General features: G+C 42.2%; 2 protein-coding genes across 4 annotated transcripts; one reads left to right on the top strand and one right to left on the bottom strand.

The window, feature by feature from the left end:
- The first annotated feature begins 1,046 nt into the window (after positions 1–1,046).
- slc37a3 (solute carrier family 37 member 3) lies at positions 1,047–11,502 on the top strand. Of its 3 annotated transcripts, XM_068716856.1 has the most exons (15): positions 1,047–1,133; positions 1,226–1,260; positions 2,941–3,150; positions 4,212–4,326; positions 6,028–6,120; positions 6,204–6,287; positions 6,480–6,625; positions 6,954–7,050; positions 7,145–7,229; positions 7,432–7,619; positions 7,731–7,872; positions 8,203–8,304; positions 8,454–8,653; positions 9,005–9,070; positions 9,836–11,502. In XM_068716856.1, exons 3-15 carry the CDS (start codon positions 3,074–3,076, stop codon positions 9,926–9,928), a joined length of 1,488 nt encoding a protein of 495 aa, XP_068572957.1. In that variant the 5' UTR covers positions 1,047–1,133; positions 1,226–1,260; positions 2,941–3,073; the 3' UTR covers positions 9,929–11,502. The 3 variants fall into 3 exon arrangements, with proteins under 3 accessions (XP_068572957.1, XP_068572958.1, XP_068572959.1); XM_068716857.1 differs by lacking the exon at positions 1,226–1,260; XM_068716858.1 differs by lacking the exon at positions 2,941–3,150.
- A 322-nt stretch (positions 11,503–11,824) lies between these two features.
- cdkn1d (cyclin-dependent kinase inhibitor 1D) lies at positions 11,825–17,201 on the bottom strand. The gene is made up of 3 exons (XM_068716859.1): positions 17,019–17,201; positions 14,927–15,405; positions 11,825–14,784 (listed from the first exon to the last, which is right to left on the bottom strand). The coding sequence occupies exons 2-3, from the start codon at positions 15,393–15,395 to the stop codon at positions 14,726–14,728; spliced, it is 528 nt and encodes a 175-aa protein (XP_068572960.1). The 5' UTR covers positions 15,396–15,405; positions 17,019–17,201; the 3' UTR covers positions 11,825–14,725.
- Positions 17,202–18,839: the final 1,638 nt, after the last annotated feature.

Genomic DNA, 18,839 nt, shown 5'->3' with positions numbered 1-18,839 from the left:
GGAAATGACACATGGAACAGACGTTATTGTATTACATTATTTCCCTCCAAATCTGAAGTTAGTTGGAATTCACACCACAACTGCTTCTGAGCAACAGTTGCTCATGCAGCTGTAGCCCATCCTCATTGCCCCAGGGTGTCTATTCTTTTACAAATTAATTTATGAATAAGAGAGGCCCAATGGTATTTGCAAACAGCAAGTGAACAAAGAAAGGATGTGAGACTTCCAATGTTACATCCAAAGAAAAACAAACAACCGTTAAGTTTTGAACTGTTGTAATATAAATGAACTCACATGGCCAAGAGGTGTTTCACAAATTGGTATAGGAAGCATACAACAAGATACTTTGTCTTTTTGCACTTGTGACATATGTATGTTTTAATAATTTACATATACATAAAACTTTCTGATTTTAATTTTAATGCTTATATTTCATTTTTGTATTCTATTAGCACGACCTTAGTTGTGCTCCACATAGCACTTCAGTACACATAACCTACTACTTCAACAAATAAGCCTTTGAATCCATAAATTATTTAATGGTGTTGTTGATATGATATGATACCTTGTAATACTATGAAATGTAACCGCAATGTAAATTTGGAACAACGTCTAATCTTATAGAGTCACCCCTTAAAATGTCTGCACACAGTTCAAACACATATTTAGGCCTGTATACTGAGCAAACTAATGTTAGAGGCTTACCAGAATTCCGGTACTGGACAAGTTTTGGTGCTGGATCCCTGCTGAGGTGTCAGGCAGTGAAGTGGGGTGTTTGTGGCGGGGCAGTTTTTAAATTATGTACAAAGCAGCCGATGGTGGGCTGGCTCTACCCACACAAGTTTCACAGTGGCAGGTGACAGCTCAACAGCTGTCTGCTCAGTTCCTTATACCTGTCATTCCACTCCTGTCCTGCTGGCGGCAGCAGCGTGCCGCTGTGCTCTGCGCGCAGCGACGTCCGTGACACGGGAGTCCACGGTGTGGCAGTAATGCGACATCGTGCATGACAACTGCTGCAAAAGCTCAGAGAAGAAGAAGAAGAAGAAGAAGAAGAAGAAGAAGAAGAAGAGGGAAGAAGGAATCACAGTAAACACACCGAGAACAAGCCAGCTGACGCTTACATGAGCAGACAGGTAAGAAAACGCTTCGGTTTTTGTTTGTTGGTTAAGAGTTTAAAACTGTGACTGACAGCTGTTTATTTGTAAACGTCTGTTTTGACTTTTAGGTGGAATGAACCCGGAACTTGCTTTGTAACGCCAGGTAACATTAGAGGCTCCTGTCACCAAGTGATAACTAGCTAACGACGTGTGCCATGTCACCCACCGAGGCAGAGATGGACATGAACTAAGTGGCTATTTGCTCCCCATAAGAACAACACATTAATTAAAATGACTACATATCCATGGGCGTATTGTGAACAAAAGATGAGTTGTTCCTCTACGAAGAATTTAATCCGTGTCTTTGAACACAAAAGTCAAAAAAGAAAACGTGACGTGAAAAGATTAACGTGACACGAGAGGCACAATCTAGAGCCCGTTTGTTCTGTAATCTACAAAACATTGATTGCGTCCTGTAGACGTAAAAAGGGACGTGCTGCTTACATTTTCTATGTAAGTTTGCTGTTTGTGCAGTGTCCCACATGTCGGCTACCTTTAGTGTACCTGCAGGTTTTAGAAAATGTTTACAAGACAACCTAAACGTTACAGAGAAATACTATTTACCTTATGGGAGTTGTCTTACAAGGACTTTTGGCACGTGGGAGAAGTTTAACCTTCAGGGCTTCCTGCCAGAAAGGGTTCATTCTAACCCAGATCCTGATATTTTCTTAAACCTAACTAAGTAGGTGTGTTGCCTGAACCTAAAGGGTTTTCCAACAGAAAGCCCTGAAGACAAATAATCGATTATGTAATACTTTTAGTACATTTCCCTGATTATTCTTGCAAACCTTTACCCCAAGTACCATTCTCAATGCAGGATCTGTCCCACTGAAGTGGCTTGACTTACTCATAGGACACCTTTACTACACATGAGTGCTTTACTCTCCTAAATAACAGCCAGGATGTCATGGGTGGGGTGACAATCATGTGAAAAAAACATTGTCTCGTTAGGAAATGATTTATCAAGGAAATGAAAGGGAGGCAATTGACTTTCATAAAAGTGTTTCTTAGATGAATGGTTCACATGTTGGCCTCTGGGCCCCCAAAATAACGCCTCAACCGATCCACATTAAATACAGTTTCTTTGTCAGTGTAAAAATACATATCAGTGTTTCCACTATAAGTCCCAGACATTCAGTCAGTGTGCCAGTTTGGATCAGTACTCAAGTTGAGTCTTGTGCAAACAACACAAGGCGATGCATCGCTACAGCTGAACGGGCTGGTGGGAGAGGTGTAGTGGTTTCAGAGGCAGTCAGCACACACTGGGCTCATTGATACCTGTGGGGGCCAGCGCACAACCCAGCATTCAGACCAGATGCATCTATTCAGACTGCTCTTTTAGCCCAAAGGGGATAAATAAGTTCTACAAGCTAGTGTTGCCTCTTGTAGTACAGGATTATTCCAGGACTGGTATAATCAGGTAAAATAATATTCGTCTCCTGGTCACCGCAATCTTGAGTGAACTCAAATGCTGCACACGGGAACTTTGGGAATAGCACTGCGTGGTGAGCTTTAAACCTGGGATTTGTGGTGGTCCTAAACGGGGACAAAGGTGGTCTAACAGGGGTTTCTATGTATGTGGTCCTTGCATGCATGCCCTTTTTAATTTTCTCTGGTACATAAACAATGGAGTTGTTTTGTGCCCTCACTCACTCACCAAAGGACTAATAATATGTTTCTGCAATTGGTCCAATATTGTCCTAATATCAATAATACACATTAGTGCAGTTAAGCATTTTAACTTTGGTTTCCAACCCCTTCTTTTCTTTGTTGTTCCCCTTAGTGATGTGCTTGTCCCGTCTGACATAGTGGGACACTATAGCTGGACCCCCCCCTCCTTGTCCTTTTGGTGTTCCCCCTGAAGGCTTCCTTTTCTCGTCCTCCACCTCCTCTTCCTCTCTCCGGCCGCCCCTGTGATGCCTCCCTCGTGCTGTGGCTACCTGTCACAGTACACTCATCATCATCTGGTTGTCTTCCTCCTCACCTTCTTTAGGTAATCCAGGTCATCGTAAAGGTCTTCCTCTAACCTGGCGCCACTGCACTGTAAATGTTTGTTTCTAGATGTCCCCTGTGATGCCAGACATGTCCTCAGAGTAACTGGAGACCCATTCAGGGCTACAGTGACCTGTTCAGTAGGACTTTCTTTAAGGCTTTTGTGTTGTTTTATTGCATATTTATTGGAAAGAGTTGAGTGTGAATGGACGTGAGCTGTACATTTAGGTGAAAGGTTTCTGGGGCAAGGTTACACGGTCCCAGGTCAGACGAGGTCAAGATAACATGGACAATAAGTATTTGATTAGATTTCCAATAGACTGAGTTGGGCTCTCAAAGGTCTCAAAAAGCAGTGAAAATTAATTGTAATATTTTCTAATTTGGGGGGGGGGGGTAATCAGAAGAGGGAAAAAAAGGAAAAACATGCATTTTGTAAATTATTTGGAGATGAACATGTTTGGATCGGTCTTTTAATTGTCTACTTGTTCAAACCCTGTAAATGGGAAATGTGATGCAGCGTTGAACAGAGAAGGATATGAATCTTTTCATGCCATGTGTTTGTTTTTCTTAATCTTTAAGTACAGTCGATGTGGTATCACACCATATTTGGCAATGTCAAAACTCTTATCGGGAGCAAAAGCAAAGTGCCGTCTGCAGCAGGAAGTAGTACACGGTGAAAACTGCTGTTCAGCAGAAAATTTGGGGTTTCAGCCATTTCCTGTTTTTGTTGATAAACATGCATTAAAGTGTTTCTTGTAAATTCTTTCAGCAGAATTGAAACTCTTCTCTGGAATTTAATCTTTAATGCCTGCCGTATGTGACCTTAAGTAGCCCAAGACAACTATGTAGATCCTTTAAAATACTATTAATACTTCAAGTGTTATGGTATTATAATGTACATAATTGCCCCTTTTCTAAACATTTGCGGTTAAACTAATGAACAGAACTTTAACAAAGTGTTGAGCATCCCCTCCATCGTCGGTATGACCTGTTCTTTCTATGGTTTAGATAAATCTCCCGTTGCCTCAACTTGCTGAATACAACTGTCTTCTGTCTCTCCAGCTATGTGCTGCTGCATGCGTCCAGGAAGACTTTCAGCAATGTGAAAGTCAGCATCTCGGCCCAGTGGACGCCATCTGTCCAGAATGGCAGCGCACCAGCTTTCTCTCCCGGCGAGGTACAGCAGAACGATGAACCTGTAACATTTAAACTCCCTATTGTTGATACAACTGCACATACAGTGGGGGAAAAAAGTATTTAGTCAGCCACCAATTGTGCAAGTTCTCCCTCTTAAAAAGATGAGAGAGGCTTGTAATTTTCATCATAGGTACACCTCAACTATGAGAGACAAACAAAACAAAAAAAAAAAACCAGAAAATCACATTGTCTGATTTTTAAAGAATTTATTTGCAGATTATGGTGGAAAATAAGTATTTGGTCAATAACAAAAGTTCATCTCAATACTTTGTTATATACCCTTTGTTGGCAATGACAGAGGTCAAATGTTTTCTGTAAGTCTTCACAAGGTTTTCACACACTGTTGCTGGTATTTTGGCCCATTCCTCCATGCAGATCGCCTCTAGAGCAGTGATGTTTTGGGGCTGTCGCTGGGCAACACGGACTTTCACCTCCCTCCAAAGATTTTCTATGGGGTTGAGATCTGGAGACTGGCTAGGCCACTCCAGGACCTTGAAATGCTTCTTACGAAGCCACTCCTTCATTGCCCGGGCGGTGTGTTTGGGATCATTGTCATGCTGAAAGACCCAGCCACGTTTCATCTTCAATGCCCTTGCTGATGGAAGGAGGTTTTCACTCAAAATCTCACGATACATGGCCCCATTCATTCTTTCCTTTACACGGATCAGTCGTCCTGGTCCCTTTGCAGAAAAACAGCCCCAAAACATGATGTTTCCACCCCCATGCTTCACAGTAGGTATGGTGTTCTTTGGATGCAACTCAGCATTCTTTCTCCTCCAAACACGACTAGTTGAGTTTTTACCAAAAAGTTCTATTTTGGTTTCATCTGACCATATGACATTCTCCCAATCCTCTTCTGGATCATCCAAATGCTCTCTAGCAAACTTCAGATGGGCCTGGACATGTACTGGCTTGAGCAGGGGGACACGTCTGGCACTGCAGGATTTGAGTCCCTGGCGGCGTAGTGTGTTACTGATGGTAGCCTTTGTTACTTTGGTCCCAGCTCTCTGCAGGTCATTCACTAGGTCCCCCCGTGTGGTTCTGGGATTTTTGCTCACCGTTCTTGTGATCATTTTGACCCCACGGGGTGAGATCTTGCATGGAGCCCCAGATCGAGGGACATTATCAGTGGTCTTGTATGTCTTCCATTTTCTAATAATTGCTCCCACAGTTGATTTCTTTACACCAAGCTGCTTACCTATTGCAGATTCAGTCTTCCCAGCCTGGTGCAGGTCTACAATTTTGTTTCTGGTGTCCTTTGACAGCTCTTTGGTCTTGGCCATAGTGGAGTTTGGAGTGTGACTGTTTGAGGTTGTGGACAGGTGTCTTTTATACTGATAACGAGTTCAAAGAGGTGCCATTAATACAGGTAACGAGTGGAGGACAGAGGAGCCTCTTAAAGAAGAAGTTACAGGTCTGTGAAAGCCAGAAATCTTGTTTGTTTGTAGGTGACCAAATACTTATTTTACAGAGGAATTTACCAATTAATTCATTAAAAATCCTACAATGTGATTTCCTGGATTCTTTCCCCCCATTCTGTCTCTCATAGTTGAAGTGTACCTATGATGAAAATTACAGGCCTCTCTCATCTTTTTAAGTGGGAGAACTTGCACAATTGGTGGCTGACTAAATACTTTTTTTCCCCACTGTACATATCTGTGCTTTCTCTCGCCTGTCGCAGACATGGGAGGACCATCATATGTTTGCAGATGAAAAGCAGGCCACTCTGTTCTTGGGAGCTCTGGACTCCATCTTCCTCTTCTCGTATGCAGTGGTGAGTACTCAACGGGGCTTTCTGTGTGCAGTTGTCAACTTCTCTGTCATTTGAGTCACTTCCCGTTGGTCCCGCCTACACAGGGTCTGTATCTGAGCGGCGTGATTGGAGACAGAGTGAACCTGCGCTACGTGCTCTGCTTCGGCCTGTGTGGCTCTGCTGCAGTGGTGAGTATGCATAGAGCTTGTGTTCATCTGTGTGTAGACCTCGATGGGGTGCTTTTGTTAGTGTCAGGCTGTGCATGCTATTGATGGACGGTTTCTTAATTGAATATTAAAGAGCAGCAAACATTTGCTCCCAATACACTGTATTTGTATGATATTTTGGAATACAACTGTAGCCGTCTGTGTGTTTTGTAGGAGTTTGCTTTTGGCACGCTCACCGAATGGCTCCACATCTACAACATCTTTCTGTACTGCGGCCTGTGGGTGGTGAACGGCCTGCTGCAGTCGGCCGTCTGGCCCTGCGTTGTGGCCGTCATGGGCAACTGGTTTGGCAAGCAAGGGTGCGTGACTTTTCTCCGTTTACAACAAAAACCTGCATTTATCTGACGCTGCTAGAAATATTTAGTCGAGTTGGTGTCTTGTCAAGTGGAGCCTTATGATGACACACCCACCACACTCGGAACCATTCACAATGACATCCATTCAGTGGCGCTGCTGCCAAAACATAGACGCTATTGAGACTCTGTTTTTCCTCAGTGGCAGGACTTGGGAACGTAATTTGCTGAATATGAAAATAGCATGTGACTGAGCTGTTGTGTTTAGTAGGATATTTTTAAGAATAGGAACAATATTGACGTACATCTTTCTTTTCATGATGCTGTCTTCCAGCCGGGGCTTTGTGTTTGGCCTGTGGAGTGCTTGTGCCTCTGTAGGCAACATCCTGGGGGCCTTCCTGGCTTCTAGCGTGCTCAAGTATGGATACGAGGTAAGAAACACACACACACACACACACATTTATTGAGACCTTTCACTATCATTTTCTCAGCAGCTAAATGCTAACATGATGTGGTTGTGTGCAGTATGCCTTTCTGGTGACATCAGTGGTCCAGTTTGCCGGTGGGATCGTGATCTTCTTTGGCCTGCTTACCTCTCCAAAAGAAGTCGGTAAGGACTGCAACGAACATGTTAGAAAAAAAAGTGTGTCGTTTTATCAACTGGACCACTCAACTCTCTGTTCACTTTAGATTGACCCCATTCCCACGGACGCCATTTTGAGCTTGAACTCTGCTCGAAATAGAAACAAGTTGGTGTCCTGATTGCCTAAATTGATTGGATCTGTGATTGAATGTGTGATTTTGTGTGTCAGGTTTGAGCTCGGACTCAGAGACCGGACTGAGCGCGGTGGAGACGGACTCGGACAGCCACAGGCCTTTGATGAGTGATGAGGAGGAGGAGGAGGTGGTGGTGGAGGCGGTGGTGGTGGACGAACCTCTGGCAGAGACTCCTCGAGCCATCAGCTTCTGCCAGGCGTTCTGCCTGCCTGGGGTGCTTCCTGTGAGTGCGCAGCTCCAACAAGTCGAGACGTATTCATTTACAAAGGGCTTTTAAACAAATGGAGATTAAATGATACGACACATGTTGACTCTGTGTCTACTTCTACTGCAGTATTCACTGGCTTATGCGTGTCTGAAGCTGGTCAACTACTCCTTCTTCTTCTGGCTTCCTTTCTACCTGAGCAACAACTTTGGCTGGAAGGAAGCCGAGGCCGACCGCCTGTCTGTGTGGTACGATGTTGGAGGAATTATCGGTGAGTGGCATGTGAATTTATCCTTTTATTTAATCGTAGTCTCATTGAAATTTGAGTTGTGGAAAGTTCATTGGTAGTAGCAAAAAGACAGACAATAAGCCCCACCCAACTATTTAAAGATGATGCTAATTAAAGTATTTTATTTAAGTGCATTTTGGATTTATTATTTTATTGTCAAAGTACTAGTATACCGTATTACAATGTTTTCTAATCTTATTTATAATTGTACAGGTCAATTACAGTTTAGTAAATATATAACACATTTCTCCTCCTGTACATAAACATCCTCTTTTCTCACTGCGTCTCTGTCATTTTGTGTCTTTGTGTCAGGAGGGACAGTTCAGGGTTTGATTTCTGACTGCATGGGGAAGAGAGCTCCAGTGTTGGCCATTAGCCTGGCGCTAGCGATGGGAGCCCTGGTGGGATACAGCAGTGAGTACAGACTTTAAGATTAGTTCATTAATCCTTCAACAGGAAATCAATCAGCAACAATCTACCAAAAGTTCAAAATATAAGGTTGGTGAAAGTCAGTGTTGGCCACAGTACGACTCCAACTCTCTCTCTCTCTCCATCCTTCTCAGACTCCCCTAACGACCAAGTGATAAACAGTGCGCTGTTAGCCACCACTGGATTCTTCATTGGCGGTCCATCTAATATGATCAGCTCAGCCATATCTGCTGACCTCGGCAGACAGGAGGCTCTGAGGGGCAGTCAGGAGGCCTTGGCCACCGTCACTGGCATAGTGGACGGAACTGGAAGTATAGGAGCTGCCATCGGACAGGTGATCAAAAACACAGACATTTCACGAGGAAGTCTGTTCACTATACAAACAAATGTATTCAAACAGCAGGAAGAGGCGAGATTAAACTACAGAATAAAGGACATAAAAGAGGGTTCTTGATGGATCTCCCCAGTTAACATTGATACGTGTAGCTCTGTGTGCATGTGCTTTACCGTGGTCAGCCTCTCTTTGTTCAGCTATCAGAAAGCATCGATCATCTTGTCGTGGCTTGTTAAGACACTCTCGTTGTGCGGCTCAACTTCATTTAATACACATGGCTCTTTATCAATCACACCTGCAGTCACACCCTCGGATTGACATTTGAATTATGCTGACTCTGTCATCTTCTAGTACCTGGTGTCCCTGATTGAGAGCAAGCTGGGCTGGATGTGTGTCTTCTACTTTTTCATCGTCATGGTAAGAAACCACATCAGGCCTTTTTAAAACCTTTTTACCTCACTTTAAAAAAAAAATCGCTCTGATGTCCTGAGAGGACGGAGGTGTCTGCCGTTTTATTTTTTGTCCAGGAAACCAGGAAAATAGCATGTATTTTACCCCATTGAGCAAACACGGGAAAATGGCTCAGGGCTCTAGATTGAAAGCTTGATATATTAGAGTGACAGACAAACATTGTGGTTTTAATGGTGACATTTAGTCCTTCAGGGTCTGAGAATCTGTGTCTACACAGTTTGTCATAAACTTATTATAGGAGCTATGTTTAAACTTCCAAAATGTTCCACCCATGCCTAAATTTATGCCATGTAAATTAACATGGCCAAAACGATTGAAAAAAATTAAAAATGTTTGTAAGAAGGCATAATAAGGGAAAGCACAGGTGTAGCTCATATGTGTCGTTGAGGAACAGACCCATCGTTGTTGTAATTAGTAATGCCTAGCCAAAATGTCTCAAAGTTGTTTATTTTTACAATACATTGTCATTAATTACTCTAAGTATATTAATGTATGAAGTATGTTTTGCGTGTGTTTAAAGTAAATTTAAATTTCTGGCTGTTAACCCCATGTTTTTGCTGTGCTTATTTTTTTTATCACCACTTGTTTGTGCACTGGTGGAAGCATTAGTGTGTCCTTAGCCACAGCAACACCGCAGCATGTTATTGTGTAACATTAGTGTAATCAACACAGCCCTTGTGTAACTCAGCTCCATGTCTTCTTATGCTACAGACAGGGGGCAGCATTGTGTTCATCACTCCTTTGCTCCTCAAAGAGGTGCGTGCCATGTGGAGAGACAGACAAGCGCTGCGACGCCAGCTATGAAAGCGTCAAACATCTGCCAGCCATAATGTTCCTCCTCTTATCAGTGACGGCACAGCAGGGCCGCTCACAAACAGCTGCTTTTTAGGTGAGTTTCAGGAGGTGGAAAGATTCGTGGGATGAGGTTCCTCACTGCCACAATGATTAAGGTGACCCGGAGTTAAGAGAGACGCCACTTTATTTCCCACAACCACCGGTGTTTGTCTATTAACACCCATGTGAGCAAGCAGAGAGTCTCTGAGCACAACACTGGAGACGCTGAAAGCCTAAAAATGTAAATGCACATTTCTTTTAGTGTGACTTCAAGGATTGAGAGGTTGTATTGAAGTGCCTGTTTGAAAAAGGCTTTTAAAGGAAGCTGTCCAGTCTGTGGATTCAGGCCTTGCCGGGCCATCACGGAATGTACTATTGTATATAGTTTATGATTTAAATTTTTAAAATGTAGATTGCGTTTTGCCTTTTTTAAATCACGGGTTCTTAACTTAAAGATCAGGCCCTCTGAGATGAATTGGGGGTCAGGATCGCCTAAAGAATGTGAATTATAATTTTAATGTAGAAATGTGTTGTCAGCTGTTGTAGATATGTATGATATTTTTGTTGCTTGTGGTCGAGATAATGAGCATTGCACTGTAGTATGGTAATTAGGCAAAGTCTGGATGATTTTACTGAACCACTCGGGTGTTAGCTGGGTTTTTCGGAAACTTTCTCATCACAGCCACTTGATTTCTCTTGTTTACAGTTTTGCGCAATCAGGGTTAGAAACTATATTGTGTGTACGGGGACTGGTTCTCTCAATTCTGTCACAGATTTATATACGCTCATTCCTTTTTTCAGTTTAAGTGTCTTAAGTCACAAGCAGTGTGTGAAAACCCTCACACACACAAACACGATGAGTCAAATCTACCATTGTCTTATTTCACACATTGAGTTTAAAGTGTAGCTTCCCTATCACACATTAAAGTGTAAAATACATACTGACATTGCGGAAGAGACATTTTTTGCCTGTTTGTAGCAGAAGCTGCACATTTGCACGTTTGTTTTGGGGAACTTGACTGCGAATCATTGTTTTTATGTTTTAAAGGCCAATGAAGGTAAAACACTCTTACAATATCAATAAAATAAACCTCCTATAACACCAACTATGTGCTAGTTTATATTTGGGAAGGTTGTCTACTTTACGAGACACTGTGGTCAGTAACCACACAACAATTTGGGGAGGATTGTCTCGGTTAAAATCAGTAAGAAAGACACTGATTTTCCAGACGCAACAGATAATTCGCACCGTTTAAAGTGCTTTTAACATCTGTAACATCTGGGCATTTTTGTATCATCTTCATCACTTTTAACGAGGCGTGTTCCTTATGCTAAACTAGGAGCAATGGAGCTGAACAATGAGACCTGTCCCTCTGACGTCTCTGAACTTGCCAAGTGTAAAAGAATATAAATTGAAATGTGTGTGGAATTTGTAACACTATCTGTGGTATATCTGTTGTTTTATTTTTATTCATGTGAACTTTTTCAGTTTTAACTAATGTCAATGGAAATTTTCATTTTAAATAAATGCAAGGTACATTTTGCACACTGGGTTATCGACAGAATATTTGAGATAAGACAGTAATGGTATAGGTTACATTGTTGTTTTTTTTTAAAACTATTTTGGTCATGTAACTAGTGTTTCTTTTCTGAACTTTCTTTTATTATAGCTTCTAAGTTGCTTTAAGACAAACTATTGCCAAATGTTTGACTTTGTGTGCAGTGTTACCTTTAACCACCAGGGGGTGCTGTTAATAAGAAACCTTACATTTCAAGCTTTCACTGCTTCTCCTAATACATCCATGCTCGCACACACTTCACTTCAAACACTTCAAAACAGAGTGGAAACAAAACTTCAGACCAATATTTTGTTGTTTGTATCAATCTTATTCATTCATTTTATTATTTTGAGCACGCTATAAGAAATCAACAATATGAAAGGCAATCAACAGCGCACCGACAACCCAGAAATATATTTTCTTTACAAATATCAAAAGGGATACGATTCTCATCCCAAACATATCCACTTCTTACATGTTGTAAGGGTACATACACCAGCATTAAATTACAATAAAATAATTACAAATGTTGTACAAAGAGTATCATACATTCATGCATATACAAAGTTACAACAACAACACGCTACACTTAAATATAGCTGCGACGGGTGATTTAAGAAAGCGAAGTTTGCTTGGGTGCAGTGAGACCCTAACGGATCAATCTTTATATTTATCATTTTAGTTTTCCCACCTTACGGACTTGAGGAAGACTAACAAGCTACAAAACATTTCGAAACTGTTTGTAACAGTGACAAAGTGTGATTTGAGGGGGAAAAAATGTTTTATTAATTTAAAAAAATCCAATCTTTGTCTCAGTTTCTCAGCGAGTATTCCTTTTTTTATTTTTTTATTTTTTTTAAGATTACCATAAAAAAATAGTTCTCTTGTCAAATGTTAAAAGTAGTGCAAAGATATAGTTTCGGAAATAACAAAATTAGTAGTTATACCAAAAAACATAGGGACTTTAAAATGATTTCCCTACAGAACAAATGATACAAACTCAAAATAAGTTAACATAGACATTGAAAGTTTTGTTTGAGAAGATAGGTGAACACACACACATATTTACTCTCACACACACACACACACACAGATAAGTTCACAAAAAACAAGTAATCCCATGTTTGCTATTTTAAGAAACTTCAAAATATCGCCTCGTTGAGCCATGAAAGAATAACATCATTATGAACGACACCTTTCATGCTGATTATTACTGAGATTCGGGCGCTTGGTTTGGTGAAAGAGAGACTGAGAGACTTGAGCAGACAAAAGTGTGTCTGGCTGGAGAAATCCTTTTGATCTGAGACACTTTCTGGTGAATGTTCCCTTATTGAAGTTTGTCCCTTTTTAGCTCTGTCTAATCATGGGGAAGCAAAGTGAGGCAGAGACGACAACAAAAGGCCGTTTCCTCTGAGCTGGGCCCCGCTCTGACACACTGACTCTTTTACCTGATGTGAAACTCGACACCCTAGCGCTGAACCTCGACAGTTTTTACCACAACAAAATTAGGAGAGACCCCCCCCCCCCCCCCCCCCCCTCGTTTCTGTCTCTCTTTCGTCTGTGGAAGCAAACAACCTCCATTGGTTTTGTTATTTTGCATCTAACTTGAACGGAACTTGAATCACTTGATGAGGTAGTAAGAGTGGATTAATCCAGGTTATGGCTTTTTATCCATATACAAATTAGAACGACTGTACGCAGGGATAAGAAGCAGGCACATCCTATTGGAGTCACCAAAACTGTAAGTTGGGCAGCTGTGGCACGTTAACACTATATATTTGAATATCTTGACTTGGTTGAGGCCTTCTGCGACCCTCACTGACCACTCAAACGGTCTGATTTAATGGCACAGCAATTTCTCTTTGGTTCAACGGAGTTTGCTGCCGCAACTGTTGCAACCCGTGAAAAACCTCAAGATAAAACACCAAACCAACACATTCATACACAAACAAATGTATGCATATATGCACAAACACTTATAGAACGCTATGGAGACAGAGAAAGGGAAGCAGCTCAATTCTTCAAATAAAAAAAGACAAAATGGAACCAAGAGGTTTGGATTCCTTTGAGCTGCAACACAGTGATAAAACACTTCAGTCCCTTCATGGGGGAAAAAAAGGCGTATTTATCACCTATACGAGGTGGACGTTACATGAACAGTGGAAAAATGCTACATTATTACAAGCAAACAGCCGACAAAATATACAACTAAATAAGGTATGTTCTGGTCTGTTGCCCAAAAAATATATGTATATTTTTAGAGCCCCATTAGGCAAATAATGCAATGCACAAAGGGAATATGATTTGCAGTGTGTATATTTTTAGTTGTCAATGTGTTCATTATAGATGGCCAATATTTTTAAGTAGCAACGGTGGAGTGTAGATGACCTATTATGACTTATAGTCTAAAGCAGAATGTGGGGGCAATGGCGCAGGTTTCCACAAACACCTTGTTTTACACATTGCTTGTCTAAATTTATTTTTATTTAATTATTTTTTTTGATCTAGCATCGTGAATAATAAATAAATCGTCTCACAGGAATTAAAGTCACTGTTGGACAGATACGACCACATTACCTCATTGCTGAACCTCCACCGTTGACCTTTGCCCTGGAGCCTAATCACAGGCGCGCTGCCAAATTTTGAGCCCTGGGTGAGAGTTCGACCCCTGGCTTGACTCGTGCTATCTGAGCCCTGGGTGAGACTAAAGGCTAAGTGTGGTGCGAGGGCCAGGAATAGTAACTCGTCTAATCAAAACCTCTTATGACTTTTAGCAAGAGGGAGAGGAAAAAAAAAAAAAAAGGGTTGAGGACTGAAGTCAAATAATATCCAAGGACCCTTCAGAAGAAAATCAACCTCTTAAAACTAGAGCCTGTTTTCTGTTATCAAGAGTGCATTCAAAATAAGTTCACAGTATAGTCAACAGCTGGGGAAATCAGTATATAGGACATATATAATATAATGTATAACTCTCAACAAAAAACGTTCCTAAAGACTGAGCTAGATTAACTTGAAAAATGGTAGCTTCCTTGTGCTGAAAACTTAAGGTATGTGGTGTCAGAGGAGCTCACGCTGAATGAGCTTGTGGACAGTCACTTACAAATTGCTACATATATATACATATGATACGACACATGTCTGTGTGAGGTGACATGTAGAGGGATGTCGAGCACTAAGTGATCCTCCGCTTGGGTCTAGTTGTGCTTTTTTACTGCCAAGAAGATGCTTTGTAATGCAGAAGCTTCCTCTTCTTCACCTTGAAATAATCTGGAGAGTTCAAAGAAGACAGTTTAAAGTCAGGAAAAGCACTTACAGTCTCAGCATTATGATTAATAGAAGAATTAAAAACTGTGTTGTAGAATAAGTTTGACTCAAATGTTGCTTTATGTATCATATTTGGTGGACTGACCAGTGATGGCAGACTGTTTGCGTTTTGCGTGCCGTTGGATCCGGTAGCACCCCCTCGTGGTCACCTCCACGTACTCATCCCCGGATCCATACGAGCTGCCGTACCCTGGGGAACTCTCGCCCGACGAAGACGACGTCCGACTCTCTGACGTCGGCCGCGTGGGCCTAACCGTGTGGCCGCGGTAAAACGCCGGCACATCCTGGTACCCAAGCTCCTCCCACTCGATGCCGGAGCCCTCTCCTGGCGTTTCCCTCTGGAAATCGAAGTTCCAGCGCTTCTTGGCCGCCTCCACATTCGCACAGAGCAGCCGCTGGAAGTCCTGCTGCAGCTGCTGGTGGTCCACGGGCCCGAAGAGGTTCCTCCGCACCGGCCCCACCTTCAACTTCAAGGCCTCAACGCCCCCCAGGCGGGAGAGCTCTGGGTGAGGCGCCGTAGCCGGTCCCGCTGTTGGTGTTGATGGAGAGGCCATCGCCACGTCCCTGTCGGAGAACAAACACAGAGTGTTAGAGGGAGGTCAGAGGTCGAGCGTTAGACCTGCTGAGTTCCAGTGAGGTGTGATCTGGGTTTTTACTGGCACAGATTACTTACTTGCAACACACAGGCAGCACACTGCCCTCTTGGGTGCTTTTTTTCGTGTTTTTTCTTTTATGTGATCAAATACACGTGTGCCCTAACCCACTGAGTAATTACTGCAGCAAAAGGTAACTGAACCAACACCAAATAAAATCTGCAATGAAATTCCCTGCCATATCAAAGTGAACCTGATTCTCCACCTGCTCTGGCGTCTGCCAGTCAAAGATCGCCAGCTCAGGTCAGCAGGTCACAGAGGAAAAAGAAGCCCATGTGGGAATGTTTCCCATAAACCCACATGTAATTAGAGCTATACTGTTGAATTCTGGGATTGATTTACTACACTGATAATTGATCATCTCCCATGCTTCTCCAGCTCTACTGTAAACCATTCTGCAGTACCTCTATGTCGAGTGAGATACGGTTCTAATCCTAAACCACATCCCTTGTTGACTGTACTCTCTGGGCCTCAGCGCTTTATCAGCTGCGTGTGTGTAGTAAAACAAGAAGATGTGTGTTTTCTGGGATGGGCAGTAACCACTACAGAGTTGAGAGGTGTTTAGTTCTGCTGCTCATAGTATTCAAGGTCTCAAAAGTTGTATTTTCTTGATCTTAAATGTTGCAAACAGGTGCCAATTTCTGAACTAAATTAATTGTTGGGGCACATCCCTGCCCCAACAACCTCGAGTTTACAAAAAATACCAATAATTGTGGACAACATATTGTCGCATCCAGGGGCCATTCATTACACCAGCGTGATAAGTTAAAACACAGAAAAGATAAATGTGTAGAGGGACTTTTAGAAACGACGACATGTCATATCAGATCCAAGATCAGCCTGAAGACAGAAGAACAACAACACTCCGTAGAGGGGGGGGGGGGCACTAAGCGTTGCGTAAGAGTTTGACATCTACAGTGTAACTAGGTAGACCACTTTCACCACCAAAATCATAATGGCTTTCTTTCCCCAACAGGTCTGCTCTCTCCTAGTGCGAGTTGTTTGCGTCAAAAAATGAAGTGGGCGCGGCGTGCAAATCGGGTTGCTGTGGTCGGTGTCCCCACTGTGCACTAAAAACACCGAGAAAACTTTCAATATCTTACCCGTAACCCCCTCAAGAAAAATTACTACGGTTCAAAATGAACAAAACAACACCAGAAAGTGAATTTAAAGGCTGCGTTACGTGTGCAAAAAACACTTCGTGGCGCAGTTAGATTCACTGCGGATGTGAGGCAATGAGATGCGACACAAACAGTCCGCATCTTGTCAAAGCACTTTGCACTCAAGTTACGCACACACGCACACACACACAACAGCCACATGGTAAGCGTCAACAACAAAATAGGATTAATGAACAGTTGCATTGGCTCATTTAAATGCGTAATAACGACTGTCAAAGCTAGGAAAACCCACTAAAACCTAATTAAACATCTGTTTACATGAACCAAGACCAAATCTAAAATTAATCAACACAAGAATGCAGACAAAAGCCACGATAAGAAAAATAGGACATTTCCCTCTTACCATCAGCGTCAATATATCAAACGTTTGCAAAAGTTTTGAGTTTCCCGTCTCGAGCGTTTCGTCCGCGAACAGTCCGCACAGAGGAATGAAAATGTGTCCCTGACAGCTCCGTGGAGACAAACAGCGTCACGTTGAAAGCGCTCCTTCTCGCCCCCCTTATCTGCGACTTGTTTGTAACGGACTGTGAAGACAGCGGGGACGTCCTACTACAGGAGTGAGTCACGTGGTTGCCATCATAACAGTCATTGTTGGAGCGCAGCCAGGAGGTAAACACCGCTGGCACACATTCTTACGACAATTAAACGCAACACAATCTACGGTTGCATTCAAGTGCTGCAAAATTTGTGCAGAAAAAAAAGCAAAATGCACTAAAAGACAAAACATCGTATTATAACTGCAGTTAGTGCTACTTTATCGTGAATTGAGGCTGTTACAGTTTAAATACTGATTTCTTCCCCTGCTTTTATGATGCTAAAACCCCGTTTCAGTCTGCGTGCTCCCGTTACAAAACTGTTGCTCGTGCACTCTGTTGGCAACCCTACTTCTCCTTCGGAAGGGATTAGAAATAGGTCAAATATCTCAGCAATGGCGGCCATTTCCCCTTCGCCCCCAAATGTGACACACATTCTCGTGTAGCGCTTACATAACGTTTTGTTTTGGCACCATGCCCTCCTTGAGTCACGTTGAACCGCTACACGTGAGCGGCAAGCGGGAAAGTCTGCTCCATTTTGACTTCTCCTGCAGTTGTACCACATCCCCAATTGGATATATGGCCTGATTCTGTCTGTGAGCTGGGGGGAAAAAACACTCAAACACCCTGAATGCCTTCACCATGTGCAAGTGGTTGCTAATAAAAGAAGTAAAGAGAGGAAACATTGCTATTTTCGGTTTATAATTGCAAAATGAGTTTGTGACTTCTTGACCTCTTAATTGACTTATGCCTTGAAATTCTAACTTGGAATCAAATGAAGCAATTAAAAAAAAAAAAAAGTTTTCACTGCTCAAAGAAAATGACTATTATCTGCAACAATTTGGATAATCGTTTAAGTTGTTTTTAAGCAAAATTGCAAAAAAAACTTCTTTCGAAATATCTTCATTTCCAATTATTTGCTTATTACATCATGTTCTCTCATGATCCTTCCTACACCTATTATAACCCATTTATTTATTTCCATTATCATTCTGAAATACTATAGATTCTTCTTTCCTATCGTATTTGATGAATAGATTCTCCTCTTTCTTATTATTACCTAGGCTCTCTGTGTATTACATGGGCAGCCTTATTGCTCCATAGCTCTCCAGCAACAGTAGAAGTCTCTGCAAGCCGGCCGACAGCCCTCACTCAGGAAGGTTATTCCAGGTTTTTCTCACACTCACTTACTATTTTTACACATTAGTCAACGTCTGGACAGCCTCATAATGTTTTCCCCACTCAGACGCTGCAGATGTAGGCCAACGTTTATTGTGTTAATAGTGTAGTTTATGAGATGCACTGCTTTAATAATGTCAAAGCAGGTAGCAGCGACCGCAGAGCAGCCATTGTTTGTGTGTGACAATGCCCGACAGAGCCTTGAAGGAGTTACGTCACCACCGTGGAATGTTTGTCATTTGAGAAAAAAAAGCTATTTTCACATTCTTATCAAAAGTTCAACAACAACGTCCCTAAAATACACAATGCAAATCTCAACCGTGGACTTATTTATTTAAATTATACAAGCTACGGCCTACAAATACGTTGTTTGGATGACACAGAGAAAGGATCTAACACCCCATCATTAGGATGATGTCATTTGTTTGTGCCTTCCAAAACCTTTTCAAACC

The sequence above is a fragment of the Cebidichthys violaceus genome, unplaced genomic scaffold, assembly GCF_023349555.1.
Source record: "Cebidichthys violaceus isolate CVI_PGR_0920_01 unplaced genomic scaffold, fCebVio1.0.p SCAF_21, whole genome shotgun sequence".
NCBI lineage: Eukaryota > Metazoa > Chordata > Actinopteri > Perciformes > Stichaeidae > Cebidichthys > Cebidichthys violaceus.
The sequence above is the reverse complement of the archived record's forward strand: the minus strand, read 5'-3'. Positions and strand labels throughout refer to the sequence as shown.

Excerpts from the sequence above, each read along its gene's own strand:
- cdkn1d (XM_068716859.1), bottom strand. The coding sequence starts at position 15,395 with ATGGCCTCTCCATCAACACCAACAGCGGGACCGGCTACGGCGCCTCAC. Across the intron at positions 14,785-14,926 it reads CAAACAGTCTGCCATCACTG|ATTATTTCAAGGTGAAGAAG; the intron begins GTCAGTCCACCA and ends TGAACTCTCCAG.
- slc37a3 (XM_068716857.1), top strand. The coding sequence starts at position 3,074 with ATGCCTCCCTCGTGCTGTGGCTACCTGTCACAGTACACTCATCATCAT. Across the intron at positions 4,327-6,027 it reads CAGCTTTCTCTCCCGGCGAG|ACATGGGAGGACCATCATAT; the intron begins GTACAGCAGAAC and ends CGCCTGTCGCAG. Across the intron at positions 7,230-7,431 it reads TACCTCTCCAAAAGAAGTCG|GTTTGAGCTCGGACTCAGAG; the intron begins GTAAGGACTGCA and ends TTTGTGTGTCAG.